At 32.4% G+C, this 20314-nt stretch overlaps 4 pseudogenes across 4 annotated transcripts, besides 2 other annotated features; all 4 read left to right on the plus strand.

The window, feature by feature from the left end:
• Positions 1-10329: 10329 nt before the first annotated feature.
• Positions 10330-11211: a mobile genetic element.
• A 1445-nt stretch (positions 11212-12656) lies between these two features.
• Positions 12657-13841, plus strand: TVAGG3_0027450 (annotated as a pseudogene). Its single transcript has one exon. A coding segment is annotated over exon 1 (1185 nt).
• A 415-nt stretch (positions 13842-14256) lies between these two features.
• Positions 14257-20314: part of a mobile genetic element that runs on past the window's edge.
• Positions 15328-15926, plus strand: TVAGG3_0027470 (annotated as a pseudogene). The gene has a single exon. A coding segment is annotated over exon 1 (599 nt).
• TVAGG3_0027480 lies at positions 18661-19895 on the plus strand (annotated as a pseudogene). The gene has a single exon. A coding segment is annotated over exon 1 (1235 nt).
• TVAGG3_0027490 lies at positions 19932-20262 on the plus strand (annotated as a pseudogene). The gene has a single exon. A coding segment is annotated over exon 1 (331 nt).

Raw genomic sequence — 20314 nt, forward strand, 5'->3', positions numbered from 1 at the left:
AAGTCTGCTAGTTGATAGAGACACGTATAGCAGGGGTATACAGATGCGTGCCTGAAATGACGCCGTCACGATGAGTGTGTATGTCACGCAGCTCGTCGGTCGCGTGGAGCAGTCGCGCATCTCGGTGATCGTAGTGATGCTCACTCAGGTAACAAATTTATTGGCAAATTTAACATATGCTTAAGCATCAATATCCTTTAGCCTTTTGTCATTCCTGACCAAATTCCATTCTGTGCTTATGCCAACCTGCTTGAGATGTGCTTAAATATATGTAGTGGGACTGTGTGCAGGTAAATTTTCACACCGTAATTGTTTTACTTCTCCTGTTTCCTTTGAAAGAGTTTGCACAATACAAGAACCTGTACGCACTATTTGTTCCCAATGCAGCCAACACCAAACATTGCTTGAGGACCTCTCACATCCATAGATGTATAAATAGAACGCTACTGGGTCATGTTAAATCAAACATATTGAGATATTATAGGATTGTCTCTTTTGAACTTAAAATATAGTGTAACTATTTCGGGTTGTCTTTTCTGGTTTGTGTCAGAATATTTTTTTATAATATTAATCTTATGTTTTTTCAGGGTATGTAAAAATCTTGCTTAGATATTATTTTTGTCATCTTATAACTAGTATACTATTCTCGTTTTTTCTATTGCATGTTTATCTTTGTTATCTATATAATCTAAATATAATGTTTTGCTTTTTTTTTGGGTCTACCTGTTTTCAACACCAATAAGTCATTAATAATACGGTGCTGGAGCTAACGTTAGACAAAGTGTGCATATCCGTTCCATTTCATAACTCTTAAATATTTCTTCTTGTTCGTCTCCATTATAAGTTTAAAGTAGCAGTTGTTGTCTAATGGAACTTTAACTTGTGTGCCATTATTCTTTAATATAGCCTACATGAATTATCATTGTTATTTTTCGGAATGAGTTTAACCGTATACCATTTTCTTAAGGACTGTACAAACTCCCATCTAATAGTTGTTTTCTTCAGTTGACAGAAAAGTCGCCAACAATAGTTTCACAATATTTTTTTGTTCGCAACTAAACTTTGGTATATGTTTTCGTTAACATATTTTTCTTTTGCCTTCTTTGCTAACTCTCGTTAACACTATTCCTTATCTTGCTTTCTTTTGCTAAACTGATCGTTTAACATATTCCTTATCTGCCTTCCATTCTGCTAACTGCATCGTTAACATATTCCTATCTGCTTTCTTCCTAACGTCATCGTTAACCATTTATCCTTATCTGCTTTACAGGTCGCTAAACATTGCTGAAACCCATCCTGTATCAGCTTTTAGTTTTAAGGAACTTCGATGGTCCTTCATGATCCATGTCAACCCTTTCTATAATTTCATTATCTTTTTTCATTAACTTATTCTTATCTGCCTTCTTTGCTAACTCATCTGTTATATCATATCTCCTTATCTGCTTTCTTTGCTAACTCATCGTTAACAATATTCCTTATCTGCCATCTTTTGCTAACTCATCGTTAACAAATGAATGATATCTGCTTTCTTTGCTAACTCATCGTTAACATGATTCCTTATCTGCTTTCTTCATTAGTCATTTAGGAAACCTTTTATGAAATTCCTCACTTTAATTAAATCTTCCAATCTTCAAAAACTTTAGAAAATGCATTTTAATGCGTAATATCTTTTGTCTTCTAGTGGAATTGATGTTATAGTAATCCCGTTATTCCTTTTAATTTTTGAATCATAAATAAAATTTCTTTTTATATTTTGATATCACTGCACCACCTTTGCAAACGAATTCGAAATGGTCATTTTTTTCAAATACTATCTCCAAATCTCCATATTTCAACATTGCGTATTTGTTCTGCCGGTCTTTGAATTATATGCATATATGGCGTATGTAATGGTCTGTGGTTGTCGTTGTTTATCCTATTATTACGATTAAAAATGAAATAGTTTAAATCTGTTATCTCATCGCTATTGTTTTCTATTTGAAATTGCCATAATAATTTCATTCATAAATTCCTAAAATTCGACAATCAAATAGGTAAGTTAGGGTTCTAAATTAAATATTTGATAAATCCTTTTGATGAAGAATAAATGAATTCCGGATAATTGAAACGGGATATGATAAAAGAATTGTTTTAAGTTGATGGATAAAATGTTTTGTAATTGATGGGTAAGAGTTAAGGGTCTAATGTTTGATGCTGAAAATCTCATTTGGGGTAATTTAACTTTATCACATTTTGATTAAAATGAAATTAGAACCAGTGTCAAGAATAGCAAAACGCAGCATCCCCACATCTTTTTCCAAATTTAATATCCCCCAACCAATGAACGAAGACGAGGAGTACAAAATTTAATTTTCAAGCGGAAATTTAATAAGGTTAATTTATTTTCATCAAGTTCAAAAAGTTATCAGGTTTTGATTAAAAATTTTCTTCCATACCATAACGATAAATGATTCAATTTAAATAACTTAAAATCAATGTATATCCCATTTCGTTATCACATTATTTATATACATATCATACGTTTGTAGGGTCTACGACCCGCCGCTATCGCGGCTCATGGTCATCTTTGATAAATGATAATATATCTGAAGGGTTTCTAAAAGAATGGGATTAAATTTACCACTCCACAGAAACGAAGTAACATTATACAACTTCCGCTAACTGTTAAATTTAATTCACAGTTATTTATTCGAAATAATATTGATAATTGACATTTTCTATTACGATTAAACATATGGTAAAGCGTTATTTCCAGTGATAAACTAAACTAGAATTAAGATTACCGTCAAGAATTCATAAATTCACGAATAAGAAACATTCATTCATGTTATAAATTTTAGTGTTTTCAGAAAATATGAGTCAATGTCAATATTCATACATCGGTTATATTTCACTTCATTCAAATTTAAGTTCAACTCAAACCATATAATGACCATTTCAATAAGATTTTTCAAGATGGTAATTAACATGTATTGGATAGATTAAATATGAACAGATTGACAAATATCGAAATTTTTGTAATTTTGGTTTTAAATATCCCCCGATGGTACAACAAAAAGATTGAAGTTTAAGATAAAGCTGATACTATAACACAAAAACAATTACAATGACCGATCCGACGATAGTGGGGATACAAAAAAGAAATAAAACAAACGAATAGAAATCTGGTGAAAGGGTCAATTATTTATCGATTATGATTTCAAAGGCATTATTATTCGACATAATGTTTAATGCTTGAATATAATAGGCTTAACAAAAGAAATTTTTCAAAGGATATTTATATTCATCAACTATTTTAATTATAAATATCATTATATTGTTAAACTGAAGTTTCAGTTGTTGTTCCGTTCTTTGATATTTATTGTGCTAATATCCTTTATAATTCTATTTTTGCAACTGTTCCCGCTCAGTGAAACCTCATCGATCGTATGAAAAATTGAATCTTCAAACGTCTGAATCTTGAACATCAAAAGATGGCGAATAATTGTGAATTAATGATTCATAAAGCGAAAATAATTACCGGATTTGGATCAATTAAATTTATTATTGAATCATAATTATCAGGTGTTATATATCACAGGTAATTTTCAATTAATTCAGAATTAATGTCCTATTTTATATGGCCATTGCGACTGGAATCGTAGATTACCTGGTTCCTCGATGTTTGATGAAAGAGGTGGGGTATGATTGGATAAGTGGGAACTTTCAACAGGTTCTTACCGGGTTCAGTAATACTTGGTCTTTCCAGTTTCTCATCCTCCTCTTTTTGGTAAGTCACAGAGTTAATAAATTGGTTGAGTTGCTGACCTTGTTTAATTCAGGACTAACATTAACTTTAACATTTTGAATAAGTTCGTGATTTATCATCATTTAACGTTATAACAACCGTTAATCTCTGCTTTTGCGTTAGTGTTCTTTGACTTAAGTGAAACGTCCTTCTCATTTTATATTGAATAAAAAAAAAAAATATATTTAAAATTTTATTTGTTGACTCGGTCATCCTGTTAACTTTTGAATGCACATTATTTCTTGATATTCTTTGTTTTTCTTCATTGATTTTATTTTAGCATTCTTTAACATTCGAACTATTCTAAATGAGACGATCTTTATTTAGTCTTATTGCTTCTTTAATTAATCAAAAGTTATACCTTGTTGGATTTAAAGTGTTTCTTTATGCGAATTCCGCTTAACGTGAGAATAAAGTGAAGAAACTGTTTTGTCCTAACTTGACGTGGTTTTAAATCTTTGATCTGATAAAGCCCTTGTCTGATCTAGGTTGATTCTGTTTATCTCTTTAAACATTTGAAAACTGCATCGATAAGCAACTTTAAAGAATTTCTTAAGGCTGAAATTTCAGGTCTTAAATTTGCCATATTGACCAATACAACTGTTACATATCGTGGTAATCCATCCGGTCGCCTCTTCAAATCAAGCATTTTAATTCTTCATTCCTTGAAGTAAGAATATTGGATATAATGATGGTCTAATTAACGTTTGAATCCATTTTCACCATTCTCCATGTATTGTTTAAATAGCTTTCCATTTTCCAATCAAATTGTCATAGGATATTACATTCAATATGCTTTTACGTTTAGGAATAGATCCGTCATTTGTTAATTTATATTCCCATTTATACTTTAATATTCCTTGACCATCCAAGTAACGACAAACTTTTCAAATTTATATCCATCAGGGTTTCCATTTGGACCGTAATGTCCTGCTTCTGTGCTTCCCAATTTGGTCCGATGAACGTTTTGGCATACTGCTTGAGCTTCTGGTATGTTAAAACGTTTTCTCATTTGTTTGTAACATCCTTTTGAAGACCCGGCACAAGTTGAACTAATTCTTTCATTCCGTCTGGACTTTCAATAGTTCTATTATATGCATGCCCCTTTTTGTTTGTTCCCTTGGTTCTTTAATGAACCTGTCAGAAAGATTGCATTATTTCTGTCAATGTGTTAATTAATAAATAAAAAATAAAAATAATTATAAAAAAGTTATTCGAAATTTAATGAACCCTCCTTATTTAAATCAACTAATTATTTTTTCCAATGTTCTCAGCTAATCGTTGATCATTTGTGTGTAAAGTTCATTAATGCTCATTGGTAAATTTCACTTGATAAAGCATAACGTTCAAGCTCGTTGACGGACTAAAACCACACTGAAAATGAAAGGTGTGACTAGGTTTTGATTTAATGTTTGTGCTTAATGCTTTAAAGTATTGAAAGCCATGAAGAATGAACACTGATGTGTCGACATTGAGGTTAAAATCTGATTAGAAATATGATTTCTCATAGTTATTAGTTTTGATTGTCACCGCATCATCTAAAAAAATGAGTGAATGCAAAAATTCCTTCTATCAAAATTTGAAATAGAAGTGTTTCAAATAATTCATTCCGTTGTTATCGAATATTTATCCTCTATTCCTTGCTTCTTGACTTGTATTATGATAATTCTTTATACCAATACAAAGTTTTTTTAAATAAATCTTCTGCTTCCTTCATTGTGATAGTAATAAATAATTGGAATTGTGATTAAATCGCTTGTAAAGATTCAAATGTAAACTGAAGGTGAACCTGAACGTTGAGTATAAATTAACACCATGTGATAGGGGGACGTGTTTGAAGCAATAATGAAATAATTTGTTTTTTAATATCGTTAATGTTTACCTTTATTCTGTTTACGCTAATTGCTGGCAGTGATTGATAAAATATAGTATAAGCATTGCAGAATACCTGGATGTTTCATTAATTTTTTCCTTAAGATATGAGCATTTCTATTATCACTCAATGCCTTCATTAATCATACTCAATGCTACGTAGTATTATAATTACTCCGTGCTAATTCTTCAAGAGTGATATTTAAATCGCATTATGATCCAAAACTAATTTATAATTTAAACATTTCTATTCATCCAATATTTCATCCATATGAATTTCTATACTGCGGTGAGTGTAACCTGTTGGATGATTATTCAAACCTTCATCCGGTGTACATGTCCAATATGACTAGTCCTAGTAAAACCAAACCTGAGGAGGATTTGTCACTTTGAACAGTAAGTTGTCATTTTTTCACACCCTGAATGATTGGATAGCGTTCACTTGTACTGTACTTGTGAGTTGAAAGTTTTCTAATCCATCAAAAGAATATACCCGCTTCCATCACGTTGAACTGGAATAGTGATAAGAATGAAGTTTGGGGTTCTTTTTTTCCATGTTCTAGTTAATGGCGTGCCATTAATCTGCATTCAGTGGTCAGTTATGGACAGTCCTCGTATTCTGTCTGTGCATTCATTCACTCCATCTAATCAGAAGCTTGAAAGGCATACCCGTGTAAAGAATATGTCAGCCCCTTGTGGTCATCGGCTTGAATCGAGGAAGTTTCTGGAATCTATAGTGACCTGAAGACCTCTGAGCATTGGATTTTCTAAAACCGTATCTTTGCATTGCATTCTTCGAATATGTTTACACAACATCTGTAACATTATGAAAGAGCGTAATCGCATAGAACTTTGAGCTGATACCTTCAGGAGTAATGCACCTCCTTTAGTGACGAACGTCATATGTTTTGAGTGCTGGAATCATGAATGGAGTCTTCCCTTACTAATAAACGTGGTATTGCTTTAATGATTCTTCAATTAAACCGTATCCTGGTGTAATGCATTTAATCTCTCTAAAACTGTCCACTTTTGTGCATGAATATAATAACTTCATCAACTGTGTGCGTTCAGCGATGTAGCGAGCTAAGCTTTGTAATGTAAATATTGGAGGAAAGTCCGATTTGTTGGATTTGCTGATCATATTTATGAAACATGATTCATAATCTTTTCATAATTTTCATCAGGTTTCTTTTCATAAACGTAATTTTGTAAATCAGGCAACTCTTAACGGGTCAACCTTGAACAAAATACTAAAGTATCCTGAAAAACATATATATTGTAAGAATGATTCACCAAATGATTTAGGCTATGCATCGAACGCCTGAAATGCTAACAAATCATTACCGGAATAAATCATATCAATAAGTGATATCAATCTCTTCTTCCTCTTGCTTTCTTGAAACTCTGAAGGTCAATATATTTGACCCACATAGAGTTATCTATTTTTGAACATTATTATATAACGAATGAAACAAACCTTTTTAACTTTCCTTTCTGAGCTTTTGGTTTATATGTTGCAAATGCGAAAAGATCACGGGCAAATCCATCTGAAGATAACAGCATCCACCTCTTTTCGAGTTTCTAAACTTCTAATTCTTTAAAGTTTTGATTTGGAATGATTTTGTAACCAACGAATAAACGCATGCATTTAAAAGCGGCAATCACATGTGAAAGCTTTATTTGAAACGTAGAGTTTTGCTTTAACTTTGCGTTAATATATGTGTCACCTAAGTTGAATTCAACATCAAATGACGCGATTTGTAATTCTTAATGAGTTTGTTATATCATTCAAATATGGAGCTATCGAGGAGTCATAGCTCATGAACTTTTCAAGTTCTCTATATAATAATCTTCTACCGCATAATTTTGCGAATTTTCAATTTTATCGTTTTCGGAATGAATAAACACAGGTATTCCATTAATTCCCGGTTTAGTGTTTGGCACACAAATAGTTTAGTCCGTCATTTATTATTAAATATAAAAATCAAAATTAAAAACTGTAAAAATGAATGTTTTAATTTTATAATAGAATATATCAAGTATGGCTGCAGGTTCTTTTAAGAAACCTGTGGGATAAAGTAAAAAGAGGAGCCGCGCAATAAAGGTTTGGGGAAGGATTCTGAAGAAAAGGAGCAAATTGGATATTTAAGAATAAAGAAATGGTAATTAGTGACGTTGCTAGAAGACCGAAATAGCAAGCCTAATGCGATGTATCACGTAGATAAGGAAGCAATAAAGAAATATTAAATAAAGGAGAATCAAGAAAGTTTATCTAAAAGACTACAACCGATACTAAGAATAAAAATAATATTTCATTTTTTCAACTATCTACCCCGTATTTTATTTAGTATTCCTTCAAGCTATTCCACCAACTGCGTTACCTGCTTGTGCTCCCTAGCCTGGATTACCGTGGCTTTATCACATTAAGTAATACTCCACTCTATGATAGTTCCTGCGTTTTTTCGCTAACTGGTGCCAAAAAGTTTGTCAACCGGGTTAAATAATTTTTGTATGACCCAACTCTGCAGCTTTTCTTTAATTCTCATGCCCACTAATTTTTTAAAAGAATCCTGCCCGCATCATTTTTCTGAATTTAATATAATGTAAAAAATATAATTTCAATCACTTAATGATTCTAATTGATTTTATTTTAAGATGATAAAGTAAACCGATTTTAAAAAATAAATGAAACAGAGGAGGAAAGAAATAAATGAAAAGTGAAATGTTCAAGCAACAAAGAAATAAACGTTGTTAACACACCCAATTATACGTGAAAAATAAAAAATTTTTTGCAGTACTGTTGAGAATTTAATTGACTATTATGGCAAAATAAAAATATTTGGAAGAATTGACAACATGTAAAATTGATAATGTTTAAAAAGTTGAGGACAGAGTCCAAGACCCAGAGGTCCATGGATTCAAATTTCAAAAAATAAAAGGTGTTGTTAGTTAAAATCTAATTCCTCATCAGAATCACCTCAATTAATGAAAAAATTAGATGATTTAACAAAACAGACTAGAATTATTGAAGAGCGTACACTAATCAAATTATTGATTTCATAAATCATGACTCTGTTGAGACCCGTGGTACTTAAAGCTAAAGGCACAAAGTGCCCAGGACTTAAAGTCATCACTGAAGTTCAGGTTATATTCATTCAAATATTTCAATTTATTAAATGCAACTTCTGCTAGTTTATTTACTTTTTTTCAAATACGATCATTTTGAAAGTCAATCCGTTTTTAATTTTTTCTGAGTTTTTTCATTTTTTCTAGTTCTGAACTTTATTTTGGATGATATTTAAATCCGTTAAATTCTTTTTCCTCAGTTTTGATCATTATTTAAAAAGAACTTTTGTGGTTGAATTCCGTTTAAACCATTTATATTAAATATTTGTTATAAAATTCAATATCTGGAATTTAATTCCAAATTTTTGCATTTCAATTAAATTATTATCAAATACAAAAAGAATAGGTTTAATATTAAACTTAACCTTTATAATTATACTTTCTACATAATCATCGAAGTAAACATCTACTTGTTTAACAGTTTCAAGAAATTGGTGAAAGAACATCCATTAATTGATTGACGGTTACGAATCTTGAATCCACTCAATTGTTCATACGACATTAAACAAATAAAATTATTCAAAAAATGGTAAGCATGAATTTTTTAAAAGTTTATTTTTTTATTCTGAACATATTAATTTTCTAATTTCTTTTACTCTCTCCGTATATACTAGATTTAAAGAATTCAGAAACTTTTAACCATAATCGCCTAAATGTTTTCTTATCCCCTAACGTGTGCCAAGTTTATTAATATGAAACTGAATAAACTTTATCTTTATCTTTACACCTTTCATCACTTCCAAATATATTTATATCCTCAGTTTTGATTAAGCCATTTTCATATTCATTAACGTTAATAATTCCAGTCTTTCCCTTTTTAAATTGATGTTTAAGATATTCAGGATTTAACAATACTCTACGTTTATATGCTCCTAACTTAGTTTAAAGGTTTTTCTACAAAATTTAGGAATTTCCATCCTCTTATGTCATCAATGTATTTCCATTTCATTATTTTCAATTTCTTCTTCTCGTTTATGAAGGTCTTTTGATTATGAACTCCATTGATTCCATGAAATTAAATACTTCTTTATCATTATATTTTATAGCCTCATTTAGCTTATTTTGGTTTCATATTCATTTATAATTCACAATCTTACTATTTATAAATTGAGTTTTTAACACATTCAGGATTTAAACAATGTTTTAATTAATCGCGGAATATCTCTAACATCAATCTATATATAGCTTCTTTTATAAAAGATAAAAAAATAAATTATTTTAAAAATTAATGTTAATTTTTTTAATGTGGTTTTTATAAATTATATTTTAATGCATCGTCTATATATAGATGTTACAAAAAAAAAGTCAGCAGCAACCCGCACTCATAACTACTGGAAATTTAAATTTTCGAAAATCGAAATTATACTTAATAGTTTTAAATATTCTTATATCAAAAGGATAAAGTTCATTAAGAGAAAAACAATTCTTCTTCTTCAATCTATTGGCGCATTTTATTTCTACCTGCCAAATAAGGAAGGGAAATTATAAGAACAACCATGGTGTCTTTAAAAAAACGCTATTTTTGATATTTTTTAACAACCCTAAATTTTAAGATTTTTTTCGAATTTTTTCGAAAAAAAAAAATATTTTCAGAACAGCCTTAACGGCTACAGATTAGGAAGCAATGTTAAGTTATCAAAAGAAAGGAGGTCTGAATATAGACAAAATATATCGTTTGAAGGTTGAAAAAAATCAATCTCTAATATTTGAGCCCAAAATTTTCGAAATTTTATATTTTTTGAAAAAAAGAGGCCACCGTATGTACGTTTATTTGAAGAGGAGGAGGATTATATTTTTGGAAAGGGTGAAACAGTTATGAATATGTTAATTATAATAATAATCATGTATTATTATAAAAAAGAAAAAATAAGCACGTTACAAATTTTTCTTTCTTGTTTTTTAACAAAATCTACTTAGAATTATGCAAAATATGACTAAATAATTATAAAATTTCAAGTTAAATTTTAATTTTGATAAATAATTTTAAATATTCCAAAAATATCAAGTTCAGTTCGACTATGTATTAGTAATTCCTCATAAAGTGCCAAAACCCTATTAAAATATATGAACATTTTCAACAGTTCATGTTTTTATTTAAAAAATTTGATTGGATATTGAGCTTCAAACAATTTATTATGTAAATAAAAAATAATTAAATATATGTAATTTATTGCGTATTAACAACCGTAGTAAGTGCGATTCTTCCTTTCTTTCCTACTGAGATTTGAATTTGATTTCGAATTGTAAAGATGATTCAAAGGGAAAATACTAGCGGATAAAAACTACCCTCCATGAAAGGGTCATAATTGGAGTCATTGTATTTTTTTGATATTTTTTTTGCTTTTCGAGCCTAAATAGGTAGCCAAGATAATGCCTAAAAATAAGGTTCTAAATTCTGAAGTTACATGAATGCTATCGTGTCACCCTTAAAGACTTCAAAATTTTTTTTCAGTTCGTATTTTGGTGATACACAAATAAAATTAAGAAATCACCAATATATTTTCCTTATAGAATAAGGGTTTCGGTTTTTTGCGAAAAAAAAAACGTACAATACGCAATTTCGCGTAAAAAACATTTAGCTAGCAAATTTCGAAAAACCTTTTTTTTTGGAAAAAAAAAACTCCCCACCCCCCGCTTTTTTAAAAAAAAAGGAAAAAACCGGTTCCCAAAAAAAACCTTTTTTTTTTAATTTGCGGTATCATATTTTTGGAAAAATCTTTATGAATAAAAAAAAAAAAAAAAAGGGTAGTGGGCTCCAGGCACTTCGTCCTCTAGCCCTGAAGATGTTTTAGTATAAATTTGTCCGGACAAGTAAGGTCTATCGTCGCTAACAGGAAAAGTTACAGGCGTTCCAAGGAAGTATACTTTGAGAAGCGCCTTCTTCTGGTCCGAAAACATTATATAATGTTTCGCTTTTTTCACAAAATTATATATGTTTTCAATGTTTTTGTCATGACTTCTTCGTATATGTTTTGTCATGACTTTCTTCGTATATGTTTTTTGTCATGATTTTCATCGTAAATGTTTTTGTCAAGATTCTTCGTAAATGTTTTGAAGAACTGAAAGGTGTCACCAGGTCCCTCGGTCCCTCGGTCCCTCGGTCAACTAACATCTTTTTTGAAATGGGTGACACATGACAATTTTGACAACAGTCCGCTTTTTTACTTCACTTAAAATGCCACGTAAGCTACGTTAAGAAATATACGTAAGAGGAAGAGGAAGAGAGCATTGAAAACATCCAATAGTAAAAACTGACACACAACAGTTTGCAACAACAAATGCTGAATGACCCCACTATGTTTGCACATGTCAAGCAATCCTATGCTTTTAAACCGAGTTTTTGGTGCACAGAGTGGAGGTTTAAGAGCGGCACTTTTAGCAAAAATGGCAGGCTATGGTGGAGCTGCAGACGGAACAGCTATAACCTCAAAGTCAAATGAAATTTGAGTTCACTCAAAAATCAAATAGCAGATGTCAAAAAGTCAAACATAGACATACAGAAGCAAAAAGTGAAAACGAAAAGAAACTAGAATATGACAGACACACAAAGAAACTCAATGAGTTAAACGTAAGAGAAGAAAGAACAACTGAAAGAACTAAGTACAGAGGAATATGCGAAAAAGTGTCAGAAAAAGCAGCAGAAGTAGCAAAAATGGAACAAGATGTTGTAAATTTGAAAAACCATACTACTCAATATAAAGTACTGAAAAGATGAAGAGATAAAACAAAAAGCCCTGAAGACATATATGGATAGCGATGAGTATAAAAAAGAAGTTGAAGCAAATGTAAAGGCAGAAAAACTTTACAGTTGCAAAACCAAACCGTACAGTATGAAAACTTAGCACAAGAAAGTAAAAATAACGACGCAGCCATGCAAAAGGCAATGAAAAGCGCAGAATATATAAAAGCTAACAATGACTGGTTAGATGCCCAAGCCAACGCTAAAGCCCCAGCTTATAGGGTCAATAAGGACAAAAATACAAGCGGATGAAGACAGTTCAAAATGAAGCTTTAATGAATGCTGACTTTAAGAACGCCTTCGAAGCTCTTCATAGTAAGGTGAAACAAGTGAACGACTTCTCATCTGGAAAGAAACTGAAGTCTGAAGGTTTCGACAAAGAGTTAAGAGAAGTAGCACAAAATTGACGAAAATAACAGATGCAGCAACGAGACAGGCAGTTCAAAGTGCCTATGACGCCGTTAGAGCAACTGTTGTGGAAAGTCAAGAAAAAGAGTTACAACAGACCAAAACAGACCTAGTAAATGCTTTCTTAAAAACGAAAAGTCAGGTAGGACACTATGCTGCAGATGGAACATATGTGCCAGCTGGTGGAACTTATATACCAGCTGGTGGAACTTATATACTAGCTAGTGGAACTTATACCACCAAACCCTCCAAGAGAGCACCTGCACCAGGACTACCTAAAACATTTACATCGTCACATGGACACAGACACAGGCATGCACCAAAAACCAACACAACAACCAACAGTTCAAAAACCAGCACCACAACAACAACCAGCACAACAACCACCTCCACAACCAGCACACAACCAACAGTTCAAAACACTGCACACAACAACCACAAACAGAGCAAGGACATAAAAGAAGTAGAGAACAAGGAAACCAAGATTTCTTAAAAATGCTTAAAGAAGACTATGGTTACCCAGATACTCTTGACTTTAGTGACAGATATAAAGAAGCTATTAGAAAGTTCAAGGAAGGAAATACTGACCCGAACCTATTTAGCTTTATGGTTCAGCACCAAATGGGATATAATTTCAAACCTGGAAAATACAAGCTCGCTAAGGGATATGATTTAATAGCATATCATCCAAATGACATGACTGAATTTACTCCGAGATATTTGGTGTCAGAGCTAAATGACAATTCAACTCTCTTCATGAAACGCGTAAAAAATAGAGACGGAACGAAAGAAGAAAGGTTTATGAGTCCGGATGACTTAGAATAGGGAACTTGTTAAAAACGGTCTCGGAATATATGAAATGCCAGCAGATGAGGTACAAGAAACTCCACAGGAAGAAGTTCAGATACAACCAGACATGGAAGAAATAGTTCAGCAACAACAGCTAGAAGAGCCTGAAGGAAACGAACAAGTCCCTCCTTTGGAAACTAACTTCACAGAACTAGATGAAGATTTGGAACAGCCGAAAAATCTTGACCCTCAACAAGAGTATGAGGTGAATATGGAATCTTTCCAAGAGTCTAAGAAAAATTCGGCTGACATGGTAGAAGAATATCGAAAAATGTTTGCCGACATACAAAAGACTCCAACACCAGATGAAAATATTCAGCATAGAATGGAAGTACTGAAAGAAAATGTACACAAATACAACAACCCTTTTTACTTACGACCATATAACGTTCAATCTTTGGCTGAACTCGGTGAAAATAAAAGGTTAAATTTCAACAAAACATATAGAAATGAAACATTGTTTAAAGTTCATTCAGAACCTAACCAATATGGAAACAAACCTACTTTTGTTTCTGCAGACTATGGAACTACAATGAGATGGGGTCATAAAGCTAACCCGGATAGGTGGTTCATAAACTTACAACCACAATTCCAAGAAGTTGTAGACGCAATGGAAGTGAATGGTGAACCAGATTTAGCTGGTATTTTCAGCGCGGCTTTAATGCCATTGAAAGATATGAAAGATGCAGATATTTTGGACCAGTATGAAATGAACATGGCTGATGGAAATATAACACCTGACGTTCTAGAACATTTATCTCAAAGAACTACACAGAACCATAAAGATGGTATATTTGGTGAAGAGTTTAGAAAGAAAGTTAGGGAGACAGAAGGAAGAGAACCTATTGTACATGACCTTGCAAACGAAAGTTTACAAAATGTCATAAAAACTTACTTTGCAGACAATGAACCGAGAAGGGATGAATATTTAAGAAAACTCAAATGGACAGTACCAAATGAAATGTTAGTATTGAAAAACATGTTCCTTGACAAAATAAAACCAACTACAGAAATAAATGACGCAAGACTGAAACGTTGGGTAAAAGCTTTCCCATTCACAAAAGATATTGTTGGTAACATGGAAAGAAAACCAGAATGGCTACAAAAACATATATTTGGAAACGAGCTTATTCCATATGGACAAGCTCTGTTTGAAGAGCTTGAACCGGAAACTCAGGAAAGAGTCATGCAAACAATACGCGAAGACTCAAATACAAACTATGACAAAATCTTTCTAGGATATAGGTTACCTGAGATGGGCGACCAGAGCCCAAAGGCAAAAAGGACATGGGAAATTTACAACATACTAGGTGAACATGAGGCAAAGATGCAACAACTTGAAGCAGAGGGCAAGTTACCAAAAGCGACACCAAAGAAGAAGAGAAGAGTAGAACAAAGTGAAAGTAGTGAAGAACAACTAGTGAAAGTAGTGGCAATGAAGGAAAAAGAAGAGTTAAAAACTCAGCCAGGAAGAAAGTAAAGCTTGGTCCACGTGGGTTCTATTATGACAATAAATCCAACTATTCTATATTTTTACCCATATGAAATGTACGCCGCTCAGAATATAACGCCAACAGTTTTGGATGCCATGAACGGAAATGTTTCCGAATGGTATAACGAATGCGACAATGCCATTAGAAGGTCAGAAATAGTTCCTGGAACTTACGAATATACAACTGCTGTTTCTTATGGAAACGTAGGTGAGTTTGGAGAAGGTTCTTCAACAACAGTAGATATTGCTTGCGACAGGTTTCATATAATTTCTATTGACAACTCATTCTTATACGTGGAACAAGACATTGAAATAAAACCTTCTGCCAAGTTGTCTGACAAGAAAGGTTGCAATGGAATTTTCTATGTCGGATACCAATATGCTCCAGAAGTTTTCATGGGATATAAGATATATTCTAACTCTGACTTAGTTCAAACAGTAACATGGGCAAACTATGAATGGTTCGCTTTGAGAAACTCAGTACAACCACAAGCTAGAGAACAAACAGACCAGTATGCAACTATTGAGAAAATAAGAAGACTTGACCCTAACGTTCCAGGAGTTTATGTTAACCTTTCTGGACAAACTGCAGCAGCAGTAACCAAAGTAAAACTGAAACTTAGAGTTCCTTTGTCATCTTTCCTCATCTTCAGGTTTTTAAGATACTTGCCAAACTGGGCAGGAAAAATTTCTATTGAACTTACTCCAAGCAAAAATAACTTAGTCATTGCACCAACACAAGACCCATTCACTATTACAGACGTAGAGGGAACAAATAAACGTCATTCGCCGAATTTTGCAAAGACAAAGTTGACTTAGACTTTGGTTTCTCAAACCTCAACACTGAAGTAAACTATTATTTCAATGCTGCTGGAACTGCTTGGGACCCAGTTAAGTTCACATGCGAAAAATTTGAATGCAAGAGAATAGAAAGCAGACTTGCAGTCTATATGTTGGACCCAGATATTTCAAATGCTTTAGCTGCCAAATATATTGCAGTTCCACTTATGTTCCCTATACACCAAATATCTGTCAAAGACTTTGCAGGTGAAGTTGGAAACCAAAGTGCTGACCCAGGTGCAAGAACAGATATTGCTTTAACAACTGCAATGAAACATGCAGATACTATGTTTGTACTGTTCAGACGAACTATAAATGACTATTCTTGTTTCTACAACCCCGGTATTAAATATCATATAAACATAGATGGCAAATATTATCCAAGAGAAGAATATTCTACAGTTGAGGATATGAGGTCATACAACTTGACATTAGATGCTATGAACTTTAACAACAACTTCAAACAACCATTAACCCTGAAATGCAAAGTTCTATTATGCCATATGTGAAAGTATGGACTCATACAGGAGGTCAAAAAACTCAATATACAAATGGAGACCGTTCAAACTTTTGGCTTGGCATTCCATTTGCTGACTCAGAAGACTTTATGGGTGGTATTTCAACTGTTGGTACTGTACAAATACAATATACTGGTGACAGAGACGGTCCAGATGAATTGAAGCAAAGAAGTTTACAAAACCAATAGCACTTTTCACGGAAGATGCTCTTTTGAAGATTCGTTCGATGAAACCTGCTGGGGCTCCTCAGATTGGCATAACGACAGCTTCCATCGAGCAGATTTTGGCAGCAGGTCAGTAAGTTGTTCTTGAACTGACTTCTCTCCGTCAAATATTGACAGTACGCCAGTTTTGACATAATATTGTATTATAAACTTACCTTTAGAAATATCTGTAAGTTTTTTGTTATATTTTTGTCTGCTTCAAGAACTTTCACCATTTCGGTTATACCAACTTTCTTTGCTTTATGAAAATATTTTGGTTCAGCAAAGACTGCTATTCTATAACATTTTCCATTGTTTGTATAAAGAACTATTCTGTCAATGTATTTGTATTGTTTGTGTGTGTAAACTTTGTTCTGCTTCAATTCGAAGAGATACTCAAATACGTCCATCTTTTTATTCTAAGTAAAATGTCATTTCCGAAAAATAGAAGCGTAAGTGTTTCAAAAGGTTTAATGGCGATGGCAGATGTGAAGTTAAATTCACCAACTCAAACAAACAGTCAAAGTGTTGTTGTCAATGTCAAAGACAGAGATGTTGAAGTGGGGAAACCATACGAAGACGAAGATGGTATAACAATTGTTCCTGTAAAAGAACCAACATATCCTGAAGTTAACAGAGGCTTAAGTTCTGTTGCAGATATTCGAAACGACTACCAACAACTGAAAGACAAACTTCAAACTCAGGAGAAGATTTGTCAAGCTTTAGGTATAATGTTAAACTTGGTCGAACACAACCCTGTAAAAGTGAACTCATATGTCATTGCACCTCATGAAGTTTTGAAAGAACTATTGAAACTTTTGACAGAGGCAGACGATATAAACATCAAAGAAATAGAACCCGACGTTAGTTGCTGTGGTGTTTCATATAATGTCATTGACAAGATATACGTTATGAAAGGAGGTGAAACGTTGAACTTAAAATATAGTTTCCCAGACGTTATAAAAAATATTTGACGACCAACATTTTCATTAAAATTTATTTGCTAAGTAAAATGGCAGAAGACACAATGGTTTATACTATTACGACTAAAAACCCTGAGTCATATAATTCTATAACAACAAACTTACAAAGTCCTCAAGGACGATATTGTAAACTAACCTTAAACACAATGACGACTAAAGCTTGTTTTGCTCTTTGACACCAGAAGATTTTATTGTTGTGAATGGTAAAAAATACTCCTTTGAAGATACTTACTCAGATATACCACCAACAGGTTTTGTTGACTTATTTAATACTTTAAGGACGAGTGTAACATGTGCTGCAACTAGAGCAGGTTTCATTATGTTTGGATGTCCGACTGAGTTTACTATAAACAATATGAGCTATAATACAAAACTTATATCTGGTTTTTACTACCAACAGTTTCCTATAAGGAAAAGGTGTCATACAAGGAATGTCTGTTCCATTGACTTTAAGTACACCTATTTTATATATTGTTTCAAACTTAGGTTCAAAGTGTTATTCGAATGTCGACAGAAACTACTATGACCAAAAGATACTTATGCGTATAAACAACACTTTCTCTGCTGGTTTGCCTATTGTTCATTCGAATGCAGAGTTTTCAGCTTTAGTAAACTCAAACACTTTAGCAAGTATAAACTTAACCTTAGTTGACGCAAACTTTGTTCCTGTAAAACTTTTATGTCCTATGTATTTGTCAATGACGGCAGAAAGTTTCGAATTGGAAGATGCAACTGGTGAAAGTATTGTATTACAAGAACAACTTCAACAACAAATAGCTCAAGAACAACAAATGCAACAAATAGCTCAAGAATAAAAAAAATATTTTTTTTATTTTTATAAAAATGTACAGAATAGATGTTTCAGATTTTTATGACTTCCAAGCATTCAGAAATATGTGTCCATTTAGAGACTATAACAAAGCAGTCGAGAATTTGAAACGTTTAGTCATTTATGTCGACTCTGCCCCAGAATGTTATGTTATGAAAGAATGGGATGTAGTCTTTAACAAACCAAGAGCAACAATAGTTTCAGAACAAGAATGTAAACAGAAACTTAAGAAAATAAAAGTCGTACAAGTTGGCATGAAGATGTTAGATGCTTGGGATATCTTATTGTCAAAGTTAGAAGATTTTTCAGTTCGAGGTATAAAGTTCTATACACCTTCTCCAAACTTCTATTCTATCTTCACTGGATATAAATATGAACAAGTAGAATGGAAAGAAAATATTATAGAAGCTTGGTTAGACCATGTCAAAGAAATTATATGCAATGGAAACGAAAGAGTCTATGAGTATATCTTATGTTGGTTTGCAAACATCTTACAACATCCAAGTGCTAAAAATGAAACTGCTCTCATTATAATTGGAAAACAAGGAACAGGTAAGAACACATTCTTTACAGATATTTTGTGCAAACTGTTAGAAGGTTATTCGAACCCGAATATGACAAACTTAGAAAACATCTGCGGTAAATTTAACTCTTCAATAGAGAATATGAAACTTATAGTATGTAACGAACTTCAAAGTATAGATACAACAAAAGTTTTAAACTCAGATGCTTTGAAGAGTCTTATAACAGACAAAGTTGGAGTTGTTGAAAGAAAATATAAAGACCAAAGAGTTTGTGAAAATGTTGCAAACTTCGTTATGGTTTCAAACAATGTTGTTCCGATGAAGTTAGAAAGTTCTGACAGAAGATATGTATTGTCAGAACGTCAGAAGCTCATATGCAAGATACAGAATATTTTGACGACTTAGCAGAAACTTTGACATCTGACTTTTACAACCACTTGTTCTCATATTTTATGACATTAGATATTTCTAAGTTCAATCCAAGACAAATTCCACATACCGAAGAGAGACAAACATTGTTAGAAGCAAACAAGAGTGTATATGAACTGTTCATAGATGAAACTGACTTTGAGTGTTTAGATGAAAGGTCATTGTACGACTCGTATAAACAATATTGTCAAGAGTATGGTTATATGACAGCGTCTAAACGAACATTCTTGGCAAATGTCAAAAGTCTTTTAGACGTACAGAATGGTGTATATACAAAGAAAAATTTTTCTGAGTAAATTTTAAAAAAAATATTTTTTTATCCGATAGAAAAGATGACAAAATTCATCTCAGTAAACAAGTACATGTCAGGACTTAAAGAAGAACTAAACCCATTCACATATTTGAATGTTTACTTCTACCATTTTGAAAAGTCTTCATTCAGCAAAGTTTGGAACATCGAACCAGTTAAGTTTGCTATTGTGACTAAAAATGGTGCGAAATTTGAAGACTTAGACATAGAAGGTTTGTTAACAGTCAAAGAAAGTTTTGACAGAAGGTTCTCAAACCTTAAAGAAGGCAAAGCATACAAACTTGTTATACCTTATGAACCAAAGAAAGCAGACGACTATGAATATTATGAGTCTAAAGTTGTAGAAGTTCAAGGTAAATTGGGTAAAAAGATTTTAGAGTCTAAGCCAGTGTTTGCTCCTAAAGA

This window comes from Trichomonas vaginalis, chromosome IV (assembly GCF_026262505.1).
Source record: "Trichomonas vaginalis G3 chromosome IV, whole genome shotgun sequence".
Lineage (NCBI taxonomy): Eukaryota > Parabasalia > Trichomonadida > Trichomonadidae > Trichomonas > Trichomonas vaginalis.